General features: G+C 28.2%; 2 protein-coding genes across 4 annotated transcripts in view; both read left to right on the forward strand.

The window, feature by feature from the left end:
• The window catches only part of LOC111416000 (G protein alpha o subunit), an 81,407-nt gene extending 62,873 nt beyond the window's left edge, over window positions 1–18,534 (forward strand). For all 3 annotated transcript variants that reach the window (XM_023047916.2, XM_023047917.2, XM_071198277.1), the window contains 5 exons: window positions 3,961–4,121; window positions 4,178–4,306; window positions 4,362–4,491; window positions 11,070–11,223; window positions 11,285–18,534. In XM_023047916.2, coding sequence (XP_022903684.1) covers window positions 3,961–4,121; window positions 4,178–4,306; window positions 4,362–4,491; window positions 11,070–11,223; window positions 11,285–11,472 — 762 coding nt within the window. In that variant the 3' untranslated portion in view covers window positions 11,473–18,534. The remainder of the gene's footprint in view (window positions 1–3,960; window positions 4,122–4,177; window positions 4,307–4,361; window positions 4,492–11,069; window positions 11,224–11,284) is intronic.
• The window catches only part of LOC111420849 (shavenoid), a 372,982-nt gene that overhangs the window by 330,991 nt on the left and 21,717 nt on the right, over window positions 1–20,274 (forward strand). The window lies entirely within an intron of this gene.

Raw genomic sequence — 20,274 nt, forward strand, 5'->3', positions numbered from 1 at the left:
ATTTTATCTAATGTTAATTATTAATAGTTTTTTTATTTAAGTTTATATTACTTTTCTTATTTTAACCGAAATAGTAAATTTTATACGTCAGTATAAATTCTATTTGAGGTTAGGTATCCGCAGTTATCCCTTAGATAGCAACTTATCCGACACCCAATCCACGGGTTACAGATATTTTAAAAGTTATCCCTTGGATAGCGGTATCTATAAGATAAATGCAGTGGTAGTAACCAATTTTTAAGCTATCCGATAGATAACGCTATCAGATACTTTAACTCTGGTTATCTTCTGGTTAAGCTATCTAAGGGATTATTACCATGATAACGGCTATTTTACGCGCTCTGATTGGCTAGTAGATGGGTTTATCTATAAGAAAAATTTAACTAAAAGATGGTAGTAATGGACCTAAGACGGCTAAATCCGAATGTTGCTGGTTCTAAGTCTGGTGTTAGTTGAAATTGCTTGTTCTAGAATATTCTAGATCTCTTGTTAGTTCCAGTGGTAATGTTAAGTTAATTCAAATTTTAGCAAAGGAAATATTTAGTTATTATTATTAATAAAATGAAATTATTGTTCGAAAACTGCAGTTTCAAAATAATTTTGATAATTATTAATTAATATTATTATTTCACTCTTACATCAATATATTAATTATCATTTCGAAAGAGGTATTAAAAGGGGAAAACATTATTTGATTTTACAACACCATATACTCCACAATTAAATAGAGCATGCAAACAAAGGAATAATGGAAAAGGCGAGAAATTTTAATTTTAATGCAAGATTGGAAAAACCTTTTTAGGGAGAACCACTCCGAGTTAGTGCTACTTAACTCTCGTTGCTTATGGTTCTTTTTTTCAGAATGCTTATTTACACGCGCATGAAAATTGGTACTGGGGATTCATACTTCTTGAACAATCAGAGTCTTCGCAGCATCATCATAATGAGTTATGAAACGCACCTTTTTATGTCACGTAGAAGTCGTATTTTCTTTCTTAGTTTTTATCCAGGTTTATTTAATAAAATTAATTATTCGACGACTAGTATTTCTTATGGTTTGGATGGTGCACTTTTCTCCTATGGCTCTACAGCCCAAAACCTATGCCTTTGATATTTTTTAGCGTTGCTTTTTCACAGATTTCTTTCTCTGCATTTGTGCATTAAATGCCTTTTTGGAAGTCTTCCTTCCTTCATTCTTACCACATGTCTAGCCCACTTCAACCTTTGTATTTTTATGAATTCTGAGAGGGTGACATCTTCGAAAAGTTGATATATCTCAATATAAATCCCTTGCATCCTAAAACCAGAAAAGCTAACTTTCTCACAAACTACACTGTTGGACATAATTCACGAGGACACCTATATAATCTGAACGCGTGAAGATAAATCCATAATATTTGCGGAGCACAAAGGTTTACTGTAGACGAGTTTATTCAGGGAGTTTCGAGTTGTTCCGTCGCGGCATTGGTGACTGAGCCGCCCTTCCAAGTGGAACATTCCGTCGCTATGGAGACCGAAGTGGATGGAAAATACCGGTCGTTTTTAGTGTGGTGTGAAGGACCACATTGTTATCGTACTCTCTGCGCAATGGATGGGCGATCGCGTTACTTAAGCGAGTTTGTGCGAGGAATGTTTGTGGGTATGTACATTGAGAGTGTATCGTTCTGTAAAATTGCGCGTCGTCTCGAGCGGTCGTTATCGGCAGTGCAACGGGCATGGTGAGAATGGTCTGAGGTAGGACATAGGTACCTTCAGCCGCGGCCGGGACGGCCCTGCGCGACCCCAGCACACGAGGATTGCACTCTTGTGCTCAGTGCTTTAGCGTCGTGTGCGTCCTCCTCAAGGCAACTTGGAGCTGTTTGGCCACCGGCAGGAGAAGGCGCACTCACTACGCGAACTGTATGGCGGCGTTTGGTAGATAGTGAACTGCGCGCTCGTCCGAGCACCGCAGCATACGTCACGAGTGGGTCGACGCTAGGCATTAGTACGTTGCCGAGTAGAATTTTAGTTCGTCGGAGACGTGGTGATCGTCTACTCGAGCAGTGCGTGCAAGAATGCCCTATCAACCGAGCATTATGGTATGGGGTGCTGTTACACATGGTGGACGTACACGTCTGCTGCGTGTATAGCAGACCATGACGGGTCAACGATACGTAGATGAGGTGCTACGGTCCGTTGTGCTTCCCTACGTTCGGCGACGCCTAGGTCTGCTATACATGCACGACAACGTCCGAACGCACATCGGGCGTATTGTACAGACCTTTGTGGAAGAGCACCGTATACGAATGCTTCCTAGGCCAGCTCGTTTTCCGGATCTGAATCCAATCGAACATGTTTGGGACATGACTGGTCGGAGATTTCTACGTTATCCGGCTTCCTCGGCTAACGTTGAGGAGCATAGTTGGCCATCCCTCTTGCTACAATACAGCGACTTATAGACTCCATGCCACGTCGTGTAGCGATGGTACGCGAAGCTCACGGGGGATACTCTCGCTATTGATGTTTCTCCTCCCAGCAGAGTTGTGCCGCTCTCCTTGTGAGAGTAAGTTACACTACTTTAGTACTACTTCCATACCAAATTTTATTGCGCTAGACACACGCGTTCAGATTATACAGGGTGTGCTCGTGAATTATTTCCAACAGTGCATTTCGTTAACATTTGCAAATCCATGCTAAATATCAACCCATAATAAGCTGAAATTTTCCAATAAACCCAGAACTTCCTCGACTAACGAGTCTTCCAACATATCTTGACGAGATCATTGCAGCATCTGTTAACTATTTAGAGTCTCAGGAAGTGATGACATCTAAAATATGCCAAAAAATTATCTCTCTGTCTATTAAGACAGCTGTTAATGTGGAAACAACAACCATAAACTGAAAACCAAGAAAAGACTTTAATATTCTTCTGCCATTCTAACAAACACCATCCCTATCTAATCCAAAACTGTAAAGAGTTATTCACAATCTTATTTATATCGTTTCCTCTCTTTTAATCATTTTTATACCAGAATCAGAAACTTTTAATTATAAAAGTAAAACGTAATTTTTTAAAATTGTAACAGAAATAGATTTTTTCGAATCGGTTTTTAGAAAACAAAGTTAATTCGATATCGCTTCAGGTCATGCAATGCAAAAAATAGAAGGAAAAGTTCTGACACGCGACTATATAATTAGGGTAATTGTTTAATATAACTGTACCAATCCTCCGGGTGCTATTCCGGGCAAATACCTACTCATTTCTGTCAATATCTTTTAACAGCTATTTAACATGAGAAGGTCAATTCACCCTTTGTCCACCATTTATCAATATTAAGAAACAGAAATGAGGAATTAAATCTTGTTAAATTCTCTCAATTTCAACTCGTATCTAAACAAAGAACTTATCTCCACGGTTAAAATATGCTCACAGCGAAGAAACACATAAATATTTATTTTCCAAAAATACACATTTTGGGTGTTTATTTTTTTTATTTAAGGTTCGATGGTCTTAAAATTATTTTCCTTCGTTTCTTTTTCTTCAAACAAAAGAAAAATGTGCCAAGCCCATATTGCACTAATAAAACAAAAATGTTACTCCTAACTTAATAAACACCAACAAATTTGCTTTATAAACTTGTTTCTTTTCTTCCGGATGGAAACCATTAATTTTCAAGCATTTCGATATACGCCAAGATAGCGGCCACTATCTTGATGCCCGCTTCATAAAACCATTTATTAAATAAGGGGAAGGAAATTGTTTCGTTCTCATTTATCACTCCAAGGATTCGAATTATGTTTTTCTTTTCCTTTCGTTGCATTCCCATAAGACATACTGTTTATTATTAAAAGCAGCATTCAAAGATTGTAATTAACTTGATAATTAGAGTACAGAGAAACATGTATGAGCCTCTTCATATCTATAATTAATTCATAAAAGATATAACACTACCTTGTTTCATTACATTTCTTATTTTTTAGATGGATGGTAAAATGGTATTCGATGTTATCCAACGAATGGAAGATACCGAACCATTTTCAGAAGAACTTTTAGCGGCTATGAAACGATTATGGGCCGATACAGGAGTTCAAGAATGTTTCGGTCGTTCCAATGAATATCAGCTCAACGATTCCGCCAAATAGTAATTAATACGATTTAAATCATAATTTCGAAATACGATTAATATTTTATTTTTAGCTTCTTAGATGATCTCGATCGATTAGGCGCTAAGGATTATCAACCAACCGAACAAGACATTCTACGTACTCGCGTTAAAACCACCGGAATAGTAGAAGTTCATTTTTCATTTAAAAATCTTAATTTCAAGTAAGAAAAATCACTTTCCCCTACTAATAAATATTCATTAATACATGCTTTTTAGATTATTCGATGTTGGTGGTCAAAGATCAGAACGAAAAAAATGGATTCATTGCTTCGAAGACGTAACAGCGATAATCTTTTGTGTTGCAATGAGCGAATACGACCAGGTTTTGCACGAAGATGAAACGACGGTAAGGCTTTTAATAGATTTTAGGAGATGGCGCTGGTTAATACAGAGAATTATTAAAATTGTTTTTTTTTTTTAATTTTCGGATTGCTTTCGTTCATTAACAATGAAATTGACTTTTTATTGGAAGTGAACGACTGAAATTTTCGGGGTTTATTCTCATACACCCACACTTCTCGAATATCAATAAAACACAACCTGCGCAATTCCATTTTGCACTCGCATCATTACGTTTCGCCTACGATTTTATAGAGTGCGTGCAAATTATATGGTATATATATTTTTTTTATTTCCTCCCTAACGAATAAACCACAAATGTACCACAGCCAATACGCGGTTTATTTTATAATAACTTTCAAAACTACAATGTAACAATTTTTCTCTATGTATGTATATAAATTTTTTTTTTCATTTTTGTTGTGAAATATATTAATCCGTATCGGTGTCACATAGGAAATACGGGTGAACTAACTTGATTGACACGTCGAGATCCGACGTTTTCCGATATGACCCCGAGAGACTATAACCATGGAGCCTATAGCGTTTGATTTCGATAACGTTCGAACGTAATTAAACAGAATCTAGTTGAGATACGAGACCTGTTTTGACTCGGGATGATCGTGTGGGTGGTGCGGCCGTTATCTTTGTTGATTTATTATTGATTTTTGTTTAGTTTTGAACTCGCTGGACGCAAAACGGATCGTTTGTTATAGTATCGAGAATAGATTTATTAAAACAATTCATTTATCATTTCAAAAACTATAGAGGAGTAAAGTTTAAAAATTCATTTATGAAGTGAACTACGATTATAAAGGAAAGTATATGAATTCTCAATATGAACAGAAAAAATCGTGGAAAGTCGAATGCTTAAGATATCTTTATGATATGTTCTAGAAGTATTGAGGAAAGTACGTACTTTTTTGTAAACAAAACCGTATTTAAAAATCTCTATTTGTTTTTGAGATATTAATTATTGAATTTTTATGGTTTTATGAAATGAACATTTCTTTTCAACGTTTTTAAAAAAATCGTGAAAAATCGAGTTGTTAAGATATCGTTATGAAATGTTCTGGACTTGTATGGGAAAGTCTGTACTTTTTCGTAAACAAGCCCGTATTTAAAAATCTCTATTCGTTTTTGAGATATTAATTATTGAATTTTTATGATTTTATGAAATGAACAATTTTTTTCCAACGTGTTTAAAAAATCGTGAAAAATCGAATTCTCAAGATATTTTTATGAAATGTTTTGCACGTATAGAGGAATGTACGTACTTTGTCGCAAACAAAACCGTATTTAAAAATCTCTATTCGTTTTTGAGATATTAATTATCGAATTTTTATGAATTTAGGAAATCAACAATTTTTTTCAGTGTTTCATAAAAAACGTAAAAAATCGAATTCTTAAGATATTTTTATGAAATGTTCTGGACGTATAGAGGAAAGTACGTACTTTTTCGTAAACAAGCCCGTATTTAAAAATCTCTATTCGTTTTTGAGATATTAAGTTTTGAATTTTTATGATTTCATGAAATGAACATTTTTTTCCAGAAAATCGTGAAAAATCGAGTTCTTAAGATATCTTTATGAACTGTTTTGGACGTATAGAGGAAAGTACGTACTTTTTCGCAAACAAAACTGTATTTAAAAATCTCTATTCGTTTGTGAGATATTAATTATTGAATTTGTATGACTATATAAAATGAACACATTTTTTCATTTTTTATAAAAATCGTAAAAAATCGAATTCTTAAGATATCTTTATGAAATATTCTGGACGAATAGCGGAAAGTACGTACTTTTTCTTAAACTAAACCGGATTTGAAAATCTCTATTCATTTTTGAGATATTAACTATTAAATTTTTATGACTTTATAAAATGAACAAATTTTTTCATTGTTTTATAAAAATCGTAAAAAAATCGAATTCTTAAGATATCTTTATGAAATGTTCTGGACGTATAGAGAAAAGTACGTACTTTTTCGCAAACAAAACCGTATTTAAAAATCTCTCTTCGTTTTTGAGATATTAATTATTGAATTTTTATGATTTTATGAAATGAACAATTTTTTTCCAACATGTTTAAAAAATCGTGAAAAATCGAATTCTTAAGATATCTTTATGAAATATTCTGGAGGTATAGAGGAAAGTACGTAGTTTTTCGTAAACTAAACCGGATTTGAAAATCTCTATTCGTTTTTGAGATATTAATTATTGAAGTTTTATGACTTTATAAAATGAACAAATTTTGTCATTGTTTTATAAAAATCGTAAAAAATCGAATTTTTAAGATATCTTTTTAAAATATTCTGGACGTATAGAGGAAAGTACGTACTTTTCCGTAAACTAAACCGGATTTGAAAATCTCTATTCGTTTTTGAGATATTAATTATTGAATTTTTATGACTTTATAAAATGAACAAATTTTTTCATTGTTTTATAAAAATCGTAAAAAATCGAATTCTTAAGATATCTTTATGAAATATTCTGGACGAATAGCGGAAAGTACGTACTTTTTCTTAAACTAAACCGGATTTGAAAATCTCTATTCATTTTTGAGATATTAACTATTGAATTTTTATGACTTTATAAAATGAACAAATTTTGTCATTGTTTTATAAAAATCGTAAAAAATCGAATTCTTAAGATATCTTTATAAAATATTCTGGACGTATAGAGGAAAGTACGTACTTTTCCGTAAACTAAACCGGATTTGAAAATCTCTATTCGTGAGATATTAATTATTGAATTTTTATGACTTTATAAAATGAACAAATTTTTTTATTGTTTTATAAAAATCGTAAAAAATCGAATTCTTAAGATATCTTTATGAAATATTCTGGAGGTATAGAGGAAAGTACGTAGTTTTTCGTAAACTAAACCGGATTTGAAAATCTCTATTCGTTTTTGAGATATTAATTATTGAATTTTTATGACTTTATAAAATGAACAAATTTTGTCATTGTTTTATAAAAATCGTAAAAAATCGAATTCTTAAGATATCTTTATGAAATATTCTGGACGAATAGCGGAAAGTACGTACTTTTTCTTAAACTAAACCGGATTTGAAAATCTCTATTCATTTTTGAGATATTAACTATTAAATTTTTATGACTTTATAAAATGAACAAATTTTTTCATTGTTTTATAAAAATCGTAAAAAAATCGAATTCTTAAGATATCTTTATGAAATGTTCTGGACGTATAGAGAAAAGTACGTACTTTTTCGCAAACAAAACCGTATTTAAAAATCTCTCTTCGTTTTTGAGATATTAATTATTGAATTTTTATGATTTTATGAAATGAACAATTTTTTTCCAACATGTTTAAAAAATCGTGAAAAATCGAATTCTTAAGACATCTTTATGAAATGTTTTGGACGTATGGAGGAAAGTACATACTTTTTCGTAAACAAGCTCATATTTAAAAATCACTATTCGTTTTTGAGATATTAATTATTGAATTTTTATGACTTTATAAAATGAACACATTTTTTCATTGTTTTATAAAAATCGTAAAAAATCGAATTCTTAAGATATCTTTATGAAATATTCTAGACGTATAGAGAAAAGTACATACTTTTTCGTAAAGAAACCCGTATTTGAAAATCTCTATTCGTTTTTGAGATATTAATTATTGAATTTTTATGATTTTATGAAATGAACAATTTTTTTCCAACATGTTTAAAAAATCGTGAAAAATCGAATTCTTAAGACATCTTTATGAAATGTTTTGGACGTATGGAGGAAAGTACATACTTTTTCGTAAACAAGCTCATATTTAAAAATCTCTATTCGTTTTTGAGATATTAATTATTGAATTTTTATGACTTTATAAAATGAACACATTTTTTCATTGTTTTATAAAAATCGTAAAAAATCGAATTCTTAAGATATCTTTATGAAATATTCTAGACGTATAGAGAAAAGTACATACTTTTTCGTAAAGAAACCCGTATTTAAAAATCTCTATTCGTTTTTGAGATATTAATTATTGAATTTTTATGATATTATGAAATGAACAATTTTTTTCTAACGTGTTTAAAAAATCGTAAAAATCGAATTTTTAAGATATTTTTATGAAATATTCTGGACGTATAGAGCAAAGTACGTACTTTTTCGTAAACAAGCCCGTATTTAAAAATCTCTATTCGTTTTTGAGATATTAATTATTGAATTTTTATGACTTTATAAAATGAACAAATTTTTTCATTATTTTATAAAATTCGTAAAAAATCGAATTCTTAAGATATCTTCATAAATTGTTCTTGACGTATAAAGGGAAGGACGTACTTTTTCGTAAACTAAACCAGATTTGAAAATCTCTATTCGTTTTTGAGATATTAATTATTGAATTTTTATGACTTTATGAAATGAACAAATTTTTTCATTGTTTTATAAAAATCATAAAAAATCGAATTCTTAAGATATCTTTATGAAATGTTCTGGACGTATAGAGGAAAGTACGTACTTTTTCGCAAACAAAAATGTATTAAAAAATTCTATTCGTTTTTGAGATATTAATTATTGAATTTTTATGACTTTATAAAATGAACAAATTTTTTTATTGTTTTATAAAAATCGTAAAAAATCGAATTCTTAAGATATCTTTATGAAATATTCTGGAGGTATAGAGGAAAGTACGTAGTTTTTCGTAAACTAAACCGGATTTGAAAATCTCTATTCGTTTTTGAGATATTAATTATTGAATTTTTATGACTTTATAAAATGAACAAATTTGGTCATTGTTTTATAAAAATCGTAAAAAATCGAATTTTTAAGATATTTTTATAAAATATTCTGGACGTATAGAGGAAAGTACGTACTTTTCCGTAAACTAAACCGGATTTGAAAATCTCTATTCGTTTTTGAGATATTAATTATTGAATTTTTATGACTTTATAAAATGAACAAATTTTTTCATTGTTTTATAAAAATCGTAAAAAATCGAATTCTTAAGATATCTTTATGAAATATTCTGGACGAATAGCGGAAAGTACGTACTTTTTCTTAAACTAAACCGGATTTGAAAATCTCTATTCATTTTTGAGATATTAACTATTGAATTTTTATGACTTTATAAAATGAACAAATTTTGTCATTGTTTTATAAAAATTTCAAAAAAAACGAATTCTTAAGATATCTTTATAAAATATTCTGGACGTATAGAGGAAAGTACGTACTTTTCCGTAAACTAAACCGGATTTGAAAATCTCTATTCGTGAGATATTAATTATTGAATTTTTATGACTTTATAAAATGAACAAAATTTTTCATTGTTTTATAAAAATCGTAAAAAATCGAATTCTTAAGATATCTTTATGAAATATTCTGGACGTATAGAGGAAAGTACGTACTTTTTCGTAAACTAAACCGGATTTGAAAATCTCTACTCGTTTTTGAGATATTAATTATTGAATTTTTATGACTTTATGAAATAAACAAATTTTTTCATTGTTTTATAAAAATTGTAAAAAATCGAATTCTTAAGGTATCTTTATGAAATGTTTTGGACGTATAAAGGAAAGTACGTACTTTTTCGGAAACAAGCCCGTATTTAAAAATCTCTATCCGTTTTTGAGATATTGATTATTGAATTTTTATGATTTTATGAAATGAACAATTTTTTTCCAACATGTTTAAGAAATCGTGAAAAATCGAATTCTTAAGATATCCTTTTGAAATGTTCTGGACTTGTGCAGGAAAGTATGTACTTTTTCTTGAACCAAATCGTTTTTGAAAATCTCTATTTGTTTTTGAAATATTAAGTAATGAAGTTTTATGATTGTATAAAATTAACAAATTTTTTCGTCGTCTTTAATCAATCGCAAAAAATCGAATTCTTAAGATATCCTTACGAAATGTTCTGCGCTTGTATAGGAAAGTATGTACTTTTTCGTGAATAAAATCGTATTTGAAAATCTCTATTCATTTTTGAGATATTCATTACTAAACCGTAGGACTTGAAACATTGAATTTTAAAATATCTTGAATTCACAAATTAGTACATGACTAACTCTGCACTAACACTAAAACGTTATCTTATATAAGCTGTAATGCTTTGCTAAAGTGGATTGTTTCCACAGTAAATTTTAAAATTGTTCGCTTTCCGTTTGGACAGAAGGATTATAAACTGTCCGAGTCCACACTCCCTCACGGTCCCTGCATTTAGTAATTTAATATTTAGTAATCCGTAGTTTTAAATCCTCGAAATTTAACCATCGCGATGAAACTACTAATCTACTATGTAACATATTCTCATTCTCTAAAAATATAATTCACGCAGAGACTATATATAAAAATTTTATACACATCATTTAATTTAATTCGAAATAAATCGTTAGGAAATTCTTCATCTGTTTCATGTAATTTTTGTAATAGTCCTTTTCACAATGTTGTAGGTTATTAAATATTATAGGTTACGATATCGACCGGTGGTTTAGCTGAATTTTATAATACCACCATATAACCCAGGTCATGTATAATGACCCCAAATCAAATTTAAAATTCTCAACTCCTAGTTCTTGTTTTCTTTAATAAACCCAATTTATTATTACAAATTAATTTTCTCTTTTCAATTTTAGAATCGCATGCAAGAAAGTTTAAAACTGTTCGATTCGATCTGTAATAACAAGTGGTTTACGGATACGTCGATAATTTTATTTTTGAATAAAAAGGATCTTTTTGAGGAGAAAATTCGGAGGTCACCATTAACGATATGCTTCCCGGAATATGCCGGTAAATAAAATAAAATTGAAAACGCTTTATAATTGTTTTAATTGTGTAACATTGTTTTTAGGTGCCCAAGAATACGGAGAAGCTGCAGCTTATATTCAGGCGCAATTTGAAGCGAAAAACAAATCAACAACCAAAGAAATCTACTGCCATATGACATGTGCGACGGACACACACAATATACAGTTCGTTTTCGACGCGGTAACCGATGTTATCATAGCAAACAATTTAAGAAACTGCGGTCTTTACTAAAAAAATAATAATAACTAAGATAAATAAAAAAAAGCATGGATGGAACGGGAACGAAACGGGCACCGTTTTTATTTTTTTCGTTCGTTTCGATCGCGATTTAAAAAAATAATAATAAATTCACGGACAACAGCAAATTATATCTTATACATACATTATATATATTATATATACATACAAAAATATATATACACACACGTAAACACACTTTCACAGTTCTGCTAGAATACATCATTTTCAAAAAGGAAAAAATCAACTAAAAAAAGAATTAAATAAAGTTGGAAATTTTCTTAATACGAGCAGAACATAAAAACTGGATCTTCAGCGAAAACTTTTTAAAGCAAAATAATTAATCATGACTAATTAGCGATAGAAGGAAGAAAGAAAATAATGTGTCTGTATATTTTCGTGAATCATTCTCTCATATAACCAGGTAAATTATATTGTATTATTAAATAGTTAAGCGATGCGAATCGCAGCTCGATAAACAATAAACGAGAGGAGCAAAAATTCTTGATAAAAAGGTGAAAAACAATAATAATCACTCAAAAAATTCTATTTGCACAAATTATCCAAGTCATTATTATTTTTTTTTTAAATTTTGTCATTCTAATTAAAATTTTAAAAAAGAAAATTAATGAAATATAGGGTGTTTTTGAATTATCTTAGCGCGATAATAGATTTATTTGATTTTAGCATATTCCAAAAGATGGAGTTGTAAAATTTTCTTTAAATTTAATTGGAAAACACTCTGTATTATCTATAAATTATCGATGTGTATTATAAATAACAATTTTACCAAAGTTTTTTTATTAATTAAAAGACTATTAGTGTTCTTTTACGTTCAAGCGCCGAAAAATTATCATAAATAAAAATTATTATCGATTTAAATGGAGTCAAAAAATTGTGCTTTTCTGTGCTAAGACAAAAAAATGTTTTTTCGTAAGGTTGGTGTTAGTGGAATCATAATCCTTTTTGAGATGGGGAGAAAGAGTTTTTTAATCGATACAATGTTAATAAATTTTGCAAAAAAGTTTTATTACAAAAAAGATTACGCACATAAATGAAATAATATAATAAATAAAGTAATTAATTTATTTTTTTTCTCGATCTATTTATTATTATTATTATTAACATTGTTTTGTTTAAAAATTCTAGAAAATAATGAGGCTTTTCATGCACAAATATTAAAATAAACAACAAAAAAAAAAGGAAAATATTAAAACATGCATTGTGCCATATAGATTTTGCATTTATATTAAAAAAAAACTATATCATTGTATCTCTAGTTGATAAATGGAAAAAGCTTTTATTAAATTATTACAATTTTTTATTATTTTTTTTTTAAATGAATTAATTTTGTTTTCCGTTTTTTCTGTTTACATATATTTTTTTTTGTAATTATTATACGATTGTTATTTATGTTTTTAGTTTTTAGGAAAAGTGTATATTTGTCGACAAATAAACCCTTTGAAAATATTAATTAAGTAAAAAAAAAACGGAAATCGAACCAAAAACAAAGAATACAAACTATTTCAAGGCTCAAAAAAGAAAAAAAATTGTAGAAAAATAAAAACAAATTGATAACAAAACCAAATAAAAAGAAAATTAATGAAAATTAATTTTTTTTTGAAATCAGGAAAATAAATTAAGTGTAATTTGAAAATAAATACGAAATCTAATTAATAAGTTAAAAAAAAAAACAGAAAAAGATAGATTTTAATAAACTATAAATAATTATTATTCTGCTTTTAGAGTGCATTGTAATAAGCGCCAACTATCTTTTTTCAATTTATTTCTATCGCATCAATAAAAAAATAATCACTAAAATCACGCATAAAACTCAAAAAATGGACCATATTAAAATAATCTTAAATAATTTTTTTTATATACTTTGAAATAGACATTCCCATAATTTTTATTTTTATTTTATTATTTTTTTTTATTTCAGTGGACGACAAAAAAGAACATTTTTTTAATATAATTTTCTAGTCAAAATAAAAATAAAATAAAGAAAACGCACATTAATGAAAAAAGAAATATTTTGTCTTATATTTTCATTATTTTATACTATATCTTTAAAAAAAAACGCATAATAAGAGAGTGAGATCAATATTTATGTTAAATTTAAATATCAGGAGTGAAAATTATATTATAATCAACTTCAGATATTTGAATATAACCTCGATTGAGGACAAGAAATAAGAAGAACCAAATAATTTTTAAAAATAATATTTAAATTCATAAAAATAATACGGTAAAGTGTCGGTTCTCAAAATATCTCATCTAACATTCTCATCCCTTAAATTCCAACTTTCAATGTTACTCATGATCTATGTTTGGCTCCTATTTTTATCCCTCAATCAATATGAATGGTAAAACTAATCAATGTGTTAAAAACGTCAATTTTGAATTTGATCATTTTTTAATTAAATTAGGTTGGTAAAACTAATCGGTGGAATAAAATCGTTTACAAAATATGTTTTGTGGGGTAATAAGGAACAATTTTTGTCCCAACCATTTTCTTATATCTTTTCATTGTTGAATAATAACCAGTTTTTGTGTTAAAAACGTCAATTTTGAAAATGATCATTTTTTAATTAAATTGGGTTGGTAGAATTGAGTCATGTAATAAAATCTATTACAGAATATGTTTTTTATATTAATAAGGAACATTTTTTATCCCAATCAATTTCTTCTATGTTCTTTTATTGTTGAATAATAACCGGTTTTTGTCTTAAAAACGTCAATTTTGAAATTGATCATTTTTTAATTAAATTGGGTTGGTAGAATTGAGTCATGTAATAAAATCTATTACGGAATATGTTTTTTATGTTAATAATGACCATTTCTTGTTTCAATCATTTTCTTTCATATCCTTTCATTGTTGAGTAATAACTAGTTTTTGGGTTAAAAACGTCAATTTTGAATTTGATCATTTTTTAATTAAATTAGGTTGGTAAAACTAATCGGTGGAATAAAATCGTTAACAAAATATGTTTTTTAGGGTAATAAGGGACATTTTTTGTCCCACTCATTTTCTTGTATCTCTTTTTTGTTGAGTAATAACCGGTTTTTGTGTTAAAAACGCCAATTTTGAAAATAATCATTTTTTAATGAAATTAGGTTGGTAGAAATGAGACATGTAACAAAATATATTACAGAATATGGTTTTAATGTTAATAAGGAACATTTTTTGTCTCAATCGTTTTCTTCCATCTCCTTTTATTGTTGAATAATAACTGGTTTTTGTATTAAAAACGTCAATTTTAAAAATGATCATTTTTTAATTGAATTAGGTTGGTAAAACTAATCGGTGGAATAAAATCGTTTACAAAATATGTTTTGTAGGGTAATAAGGAACAACTTTTGTCCCAATCATTTTCTTATATCTTTTCATTGTTGAATAATAACCAGTTTTTGTGTTAAAAACGTCAATTTTGAAAATGATCATTTTTTAATGAAATTAGATTGGTAGAATTGAGCCATGTAATAACATCTATTACGGAATATGTTTATTATGTTAATAAGGAACATTTTTTGTCTCAATCATTTTCTTCCATGTCCTTTTATTGTTGAATAATAACCAATTTTTGTATCATAAACGTCAATTTTGAAACTAATCATTTTTTAATGAAATTAGGTTGGTAGAATTGAGCCATGTAATAAAATCTATTACAGAATATGTTATTTATGTTAATAATGAACATTTTTTGTCTCAATCATTTTCTTCCATGTCCTTTTATTGTTGAATAATAACCAATTTTTTTATCATAAACGTCAATTTTAAAAATGATCATTTTTTAATTAAATTAGTTTGGTAAAACTAATCGGTGGAAGAAAATCGATTACAAAATATGCTTTTTAGGATAATAAGGAACACTTTTTGTCCCAATCATTTTCTTATATCTCTTTATTGTTGAGTAATAACCGATTTTTGTATCATAAACGTCAATTTTGAAACTAATCATTTTTTAATGAAATTAGGTTGGTAGAATTGAGCCGTGTAATAAAATCTATTATAGAATATGTTTTTTATGTTAATAAGGAACATTTTTTGTCTCAATCATTTTCTTTCATGTCCTTTTGTTGTTGAATAATAACCGGTTTTTGTATTAAAAACGTCAATTTTGAAAATAATCATTTTTTAGTTAAATTAGGTTGGTAAAACTAATCGGTGAAATCGTCTACAACATATGTTTTGTAGGGTAATAAGGAACAACTTTTGTCCCAATCATTTTCTTATATCTCTTTTTTGTTGAGTAATAACCGGTTTTTGTGTTAAAAACGTCAATTTTGAAAATAATCATTTTTTAATTAAATTAGGTTGGTAGAATTGAGCTATGTAATAAAAACTATTACAGAATATGTTTTTTATGTTAATAAGGAACATTTTTTGTCTCAATCATTTTCTTCCATGCCCTTTTATTGTTAAATAATAACCGGTTTTTGTATTAAAAACGTCAATTTTGAATTTGATCATTTTTTAATTGAATTAGGTTGGTAAAACTAATCGGTGGAATAAAATCGTTTACAAAATATGTTTTTTAGGGTAATAAGGGACATTTTTTGTCCCACTCATTTTCTTGTATCTCTTTTTTGTTGAGTAATAACCGGTTTTTGTATTAAAAACGTCAATTTTGAAAATAATCATTTTTTAATGAAATTAGGTTGGTAGAATTGAGACATGTAACTAAATATATTACAGAATATGGTTTTAATGTTAATAAGGAACATTTTTTGTCTCAATCATTTTCTTACATGTCCTTTTATTGTTGAATAATAACCAATTTTTGTATTATAAACGTCAATTTTGAAACTAATCATTTTTTAATGAAATTAGGTTGGTAGAATTGAGCCATGTAATAAAATCTATTACAGAATATGTTTTTTATGTTAATAATGAACATTTTTTGTCTCAATCATTTTCTTTCATGTCCTTTTATTGTTGAGTAATAACTAGTTTTTGGGTTAAAAACGTCAATTTTGAATTTGTCATTTTTTATTTAAATTAGGTTGGTATAACTAATCGGTGGAAGAAAATCGATTACAAAATATGCTTTTTAGGATAATAAGGAACATTTTTTGTCCCAATCATTTTCTTATATCTCATTATTGTTGAGTAATAAAAACGTCAATTTTGAAAATGATCATTTTTTAATGAACTTAGGTTGGTAGAATTGAGCCATGTAATAACATCTATTACAGAATATATTTTTTATGTTAATAACGAACCTTTTTATCCTAAACATTATCTCCCACCTTCTTTTATTCTTCAGTTATAATCACTTTTTATGTCAATTTTATTTTTCATTGACTAATGTCGTTGGCACAAATTTGAAATCTACCATCCAGAGGCTACATATTTTGACCGATTCTATTAAAACCCAACTTCTTATCACTTTTCTCCCAGTCCATGATAAGAAGCATCATCTGTTCGATTCTTTAATTTCAAATATTCACGTTTTAGGAACCAAAATCAGATTGTAAAATTCGATAATCGACACTTTACTGTATATAAAAACAAGGAGACCTTTATAAAGTTTATAAATAAAACAATGCTAAAACGAATAAATAGTAACTAACTTACTTTTTAGCTTGTAATTTCGAACAGGTACTATTATTACTAACTAAAATTTAAAATAAAAAGCAAAGAAAAAATTCTAATCTAATTCCATAATTTTAGATTAAAAAAAAATAGTCTTTTTCGGTAACCATATGAGATGAGGGTATATGATATATTGTAAACGGTGTATTGCATATCTACACTCGTAAATGTGTAGTCCAAAATGGACACTGTAATCCTCCAGTTTTTAATTATTATTGCAAATCATTTATTTATTTAAAATGGTGAAATTAAATTTTTTTTGGAAATATATAGGAAATTGAGTAAAGTTTTGATCTAAATTCTACATGATTTTCTATGTTTTTACAAAAAGAAATGTTGCAATTTTACAATAAAAAGATTTTAAAAGAAAAAAATTACTTTAAGAAGGCAACAACTTTTAAAACTAAACAAAATCTAAACCTTAAAAATGCTACTACTACTACTAAAAGAATGAAAATAGGAAAATACATTTTTGCCTTAGAAAACACACATTTTAGCCGCTGTATCATTATAATTCGGTATTTCGCTGAGATATTACCAAAGGTGTAAACTAAAATAACTTTTAAAAAAATCCTTACGAAAAGATTGAGAAAATAACGTAATCTTAACATACATTCGTAAATATAATCGTAGATTTAGTTGTATTTTAGAGGAAAAACTAGTTGATGTGAAAAAATCATGTAATAAAAATAAAATAAATAAACGAAATGTGTAGAGATTAAGGTTCAAGAAAGTTATTAATCTTAAAAAAAGGTGAAAAACAATTATGATGTATGTTAAAAATAGTGGACGTGTTTGGTAAAATTTCAACGGGATAACTGCCAATCAATGTATGTTGTACATTTTTTACAAAAAAAAATAATACATAAATCTGACTACGCGTACATATTCTTAATTATAATAAAAAGTAATTATTATATTAAAATATTATGTAATTCTGTAAACGTTGCTCACGTCTCTCCGGTAAGGAAAAAAATTAAAAAAAGAAGAAAAAAAAAGCGTTGAAACATTTTTCTTTTAAATTCCTTACAAATTCTTAAAATAATAAATAATAAAAAAATAATTTCTGTTTTCTCTTTACTTTTTAATTTATTAATTTTATTAAATTTTGGTACGCGTGCACCTGCTTTAAAACCTTGCTTCTTATTTATTAACAATTATTAATATTTAATTAAAAAAAATTACACACGATAAATCTAAAAAGTAATGATAAGGTTATTTATGATTATTATAAACTATGAATTTAAAAAATGCATACAAAAAAATAATAATCATAAAGTGAATGAAAAAGGAAAGAAGCAAAAAAACTAATTAATAAAATAAAAAAGCTGAAATGATGTACATGTTTTCCAAAATATCAGTAAATGTAACAGTCATTAAATTGAGGTTGTTTCTCATTGTATGTTTGTTTCTCTGTGATGTGAACATGATAAAAATAAATTTTACCCATTTCGAGATTTAGATATTTTTCTTTTAAAAAACACTGTATGATAAAGTTATCAACAAACAAAAGTTACAGAAGATCGTAAGAACTTACAGAAAATATAAACAAGCGGTAAGTATGTAATAAGTTTAGAAAAAGCTTAATCTTTTCTTCATCTAAAATTGAATTATCCTGATATTATGACATCAACAATAAGAAAGTTATGGAGCTTTAATATTTACATTACATACGATAATTATACGCGGATTTTGCAGCTTTTTAGGGAAAAATGCTTGTACAACCATGCGATCTACTAAAGTTATATACCACTGTATAGAGCGAGAAATTTCCTACAAGTTCTATATGTTGAAGTAGTTTTGTCCGTATCATATAAGAAAGTTATGGAGCTGTAAATATTTACATTACATACGGTAATTATACGCGGATTTTCCAGTTTTTAGGGAGAAAATTCTGATTCAACCATGCGATCTACTAAGATTATATACCACTGTATAGAGCAGAAAATTTTCTACTAATTCTATAGAGTCTAGCAATTTTGTTCGTATCATATAAGAAAGTTATGGCGCTGTAAACATTTACATACGGTAAATATACGCTGATTTTGCAGTTTTTAGGGAGAAAATTTTTATGCCACCATGCGTTGTACTAAGGTTATATACCACTATATAGAGCGGAAAATTTCCTACAGATTCTATATGGTCAAGCATTTTTGTCCGTATCATATAAGCAAGTTATGGCGCTGTAAAGATTTACATACGGTAATTATATGCGGATTTTCCAGTTTTTAGGGAGAAAATTCTGATTCAACCATGCGATCTACTAAGATTATATACCACTGTATAGAGCAGAAAATTTTCTACTAATTCTATAGAGTCTAGCAATTTTGTTCGTATCATATAAAAAAGTTATGGCGCTGTAAACATTTACATACGGTAAATATACGCTGATTTTGCGGTTTTTAGGGAGAACATTTTTATGCCACCATGCGATGTACTAAGGTTATATACCACTATATAGAGCGGAAAATTTCCTACAGATTCTATATGGTCAAGCAGTTTTGTCCGTATCATATAAGCAAGTTATGGCGCTGTAAAGATTTACATACGGTAATTATATGCAGATTTTCCAGTTTTTAGGGAGAAAAATCTGATTCAACCATGCGATCTACTAAGATTATATACCACTGTATAGAGCAGAAAATTTTCTACTAATTCTATAGAGTCTAGCAATTTTGTTCGTATCATATAAAAAAGTTATGGCGCTGTAAACATTTACATACGGTAAATATACGCTGATTTTGCGGTTTTTAGGGAGACAATTTTTATGTCACCATGCGATGTACTAAGGTTATATACCACTATATAGAGCGGAAAATTTCCTACAGATTCTATATGGACAAGCAGTTTTGTTCGTATCATATAAGCAAGTTATGGCGCTGTAAACATTTACATACGGTAATTATACGCGGATTTTCCAGTTTTTGGGGAGAAAATGCTTGTGCAACCATGCGATTTACTAAAATTATATACCTCTGTATAGAGCGGAAAATTTCCTACAAATTCTGTATGGTCAAGCAATTTTGTCCGTATCATATAAGAAAGTTATAGCGCTGTAAACATTTACATACGGTAATTATACGCGGATTTTACAATTTTTAGGGAGAAAATTCGGATTCAATCAAGCGATCTACTAAGATTATACACCAATGTATAGAGTGGAAAATTTCCTACAAATTCTGTACGGTCAACAAATT

This window comes from Onthophagus taurus, chromosome 7 (genome assembly GCF_036711975.1).
Source record: "Onthophagus taurus isolate NC chromosome 7, IU_Otau_3.0, whole genome shotgun sequence".
Lineage (NCBI taxonomy): Eukaryota > Metazoa > Arthropoda > Insecta > Coleoptera > Scarabaeidae > Onthophagus > Onthophagus taurus.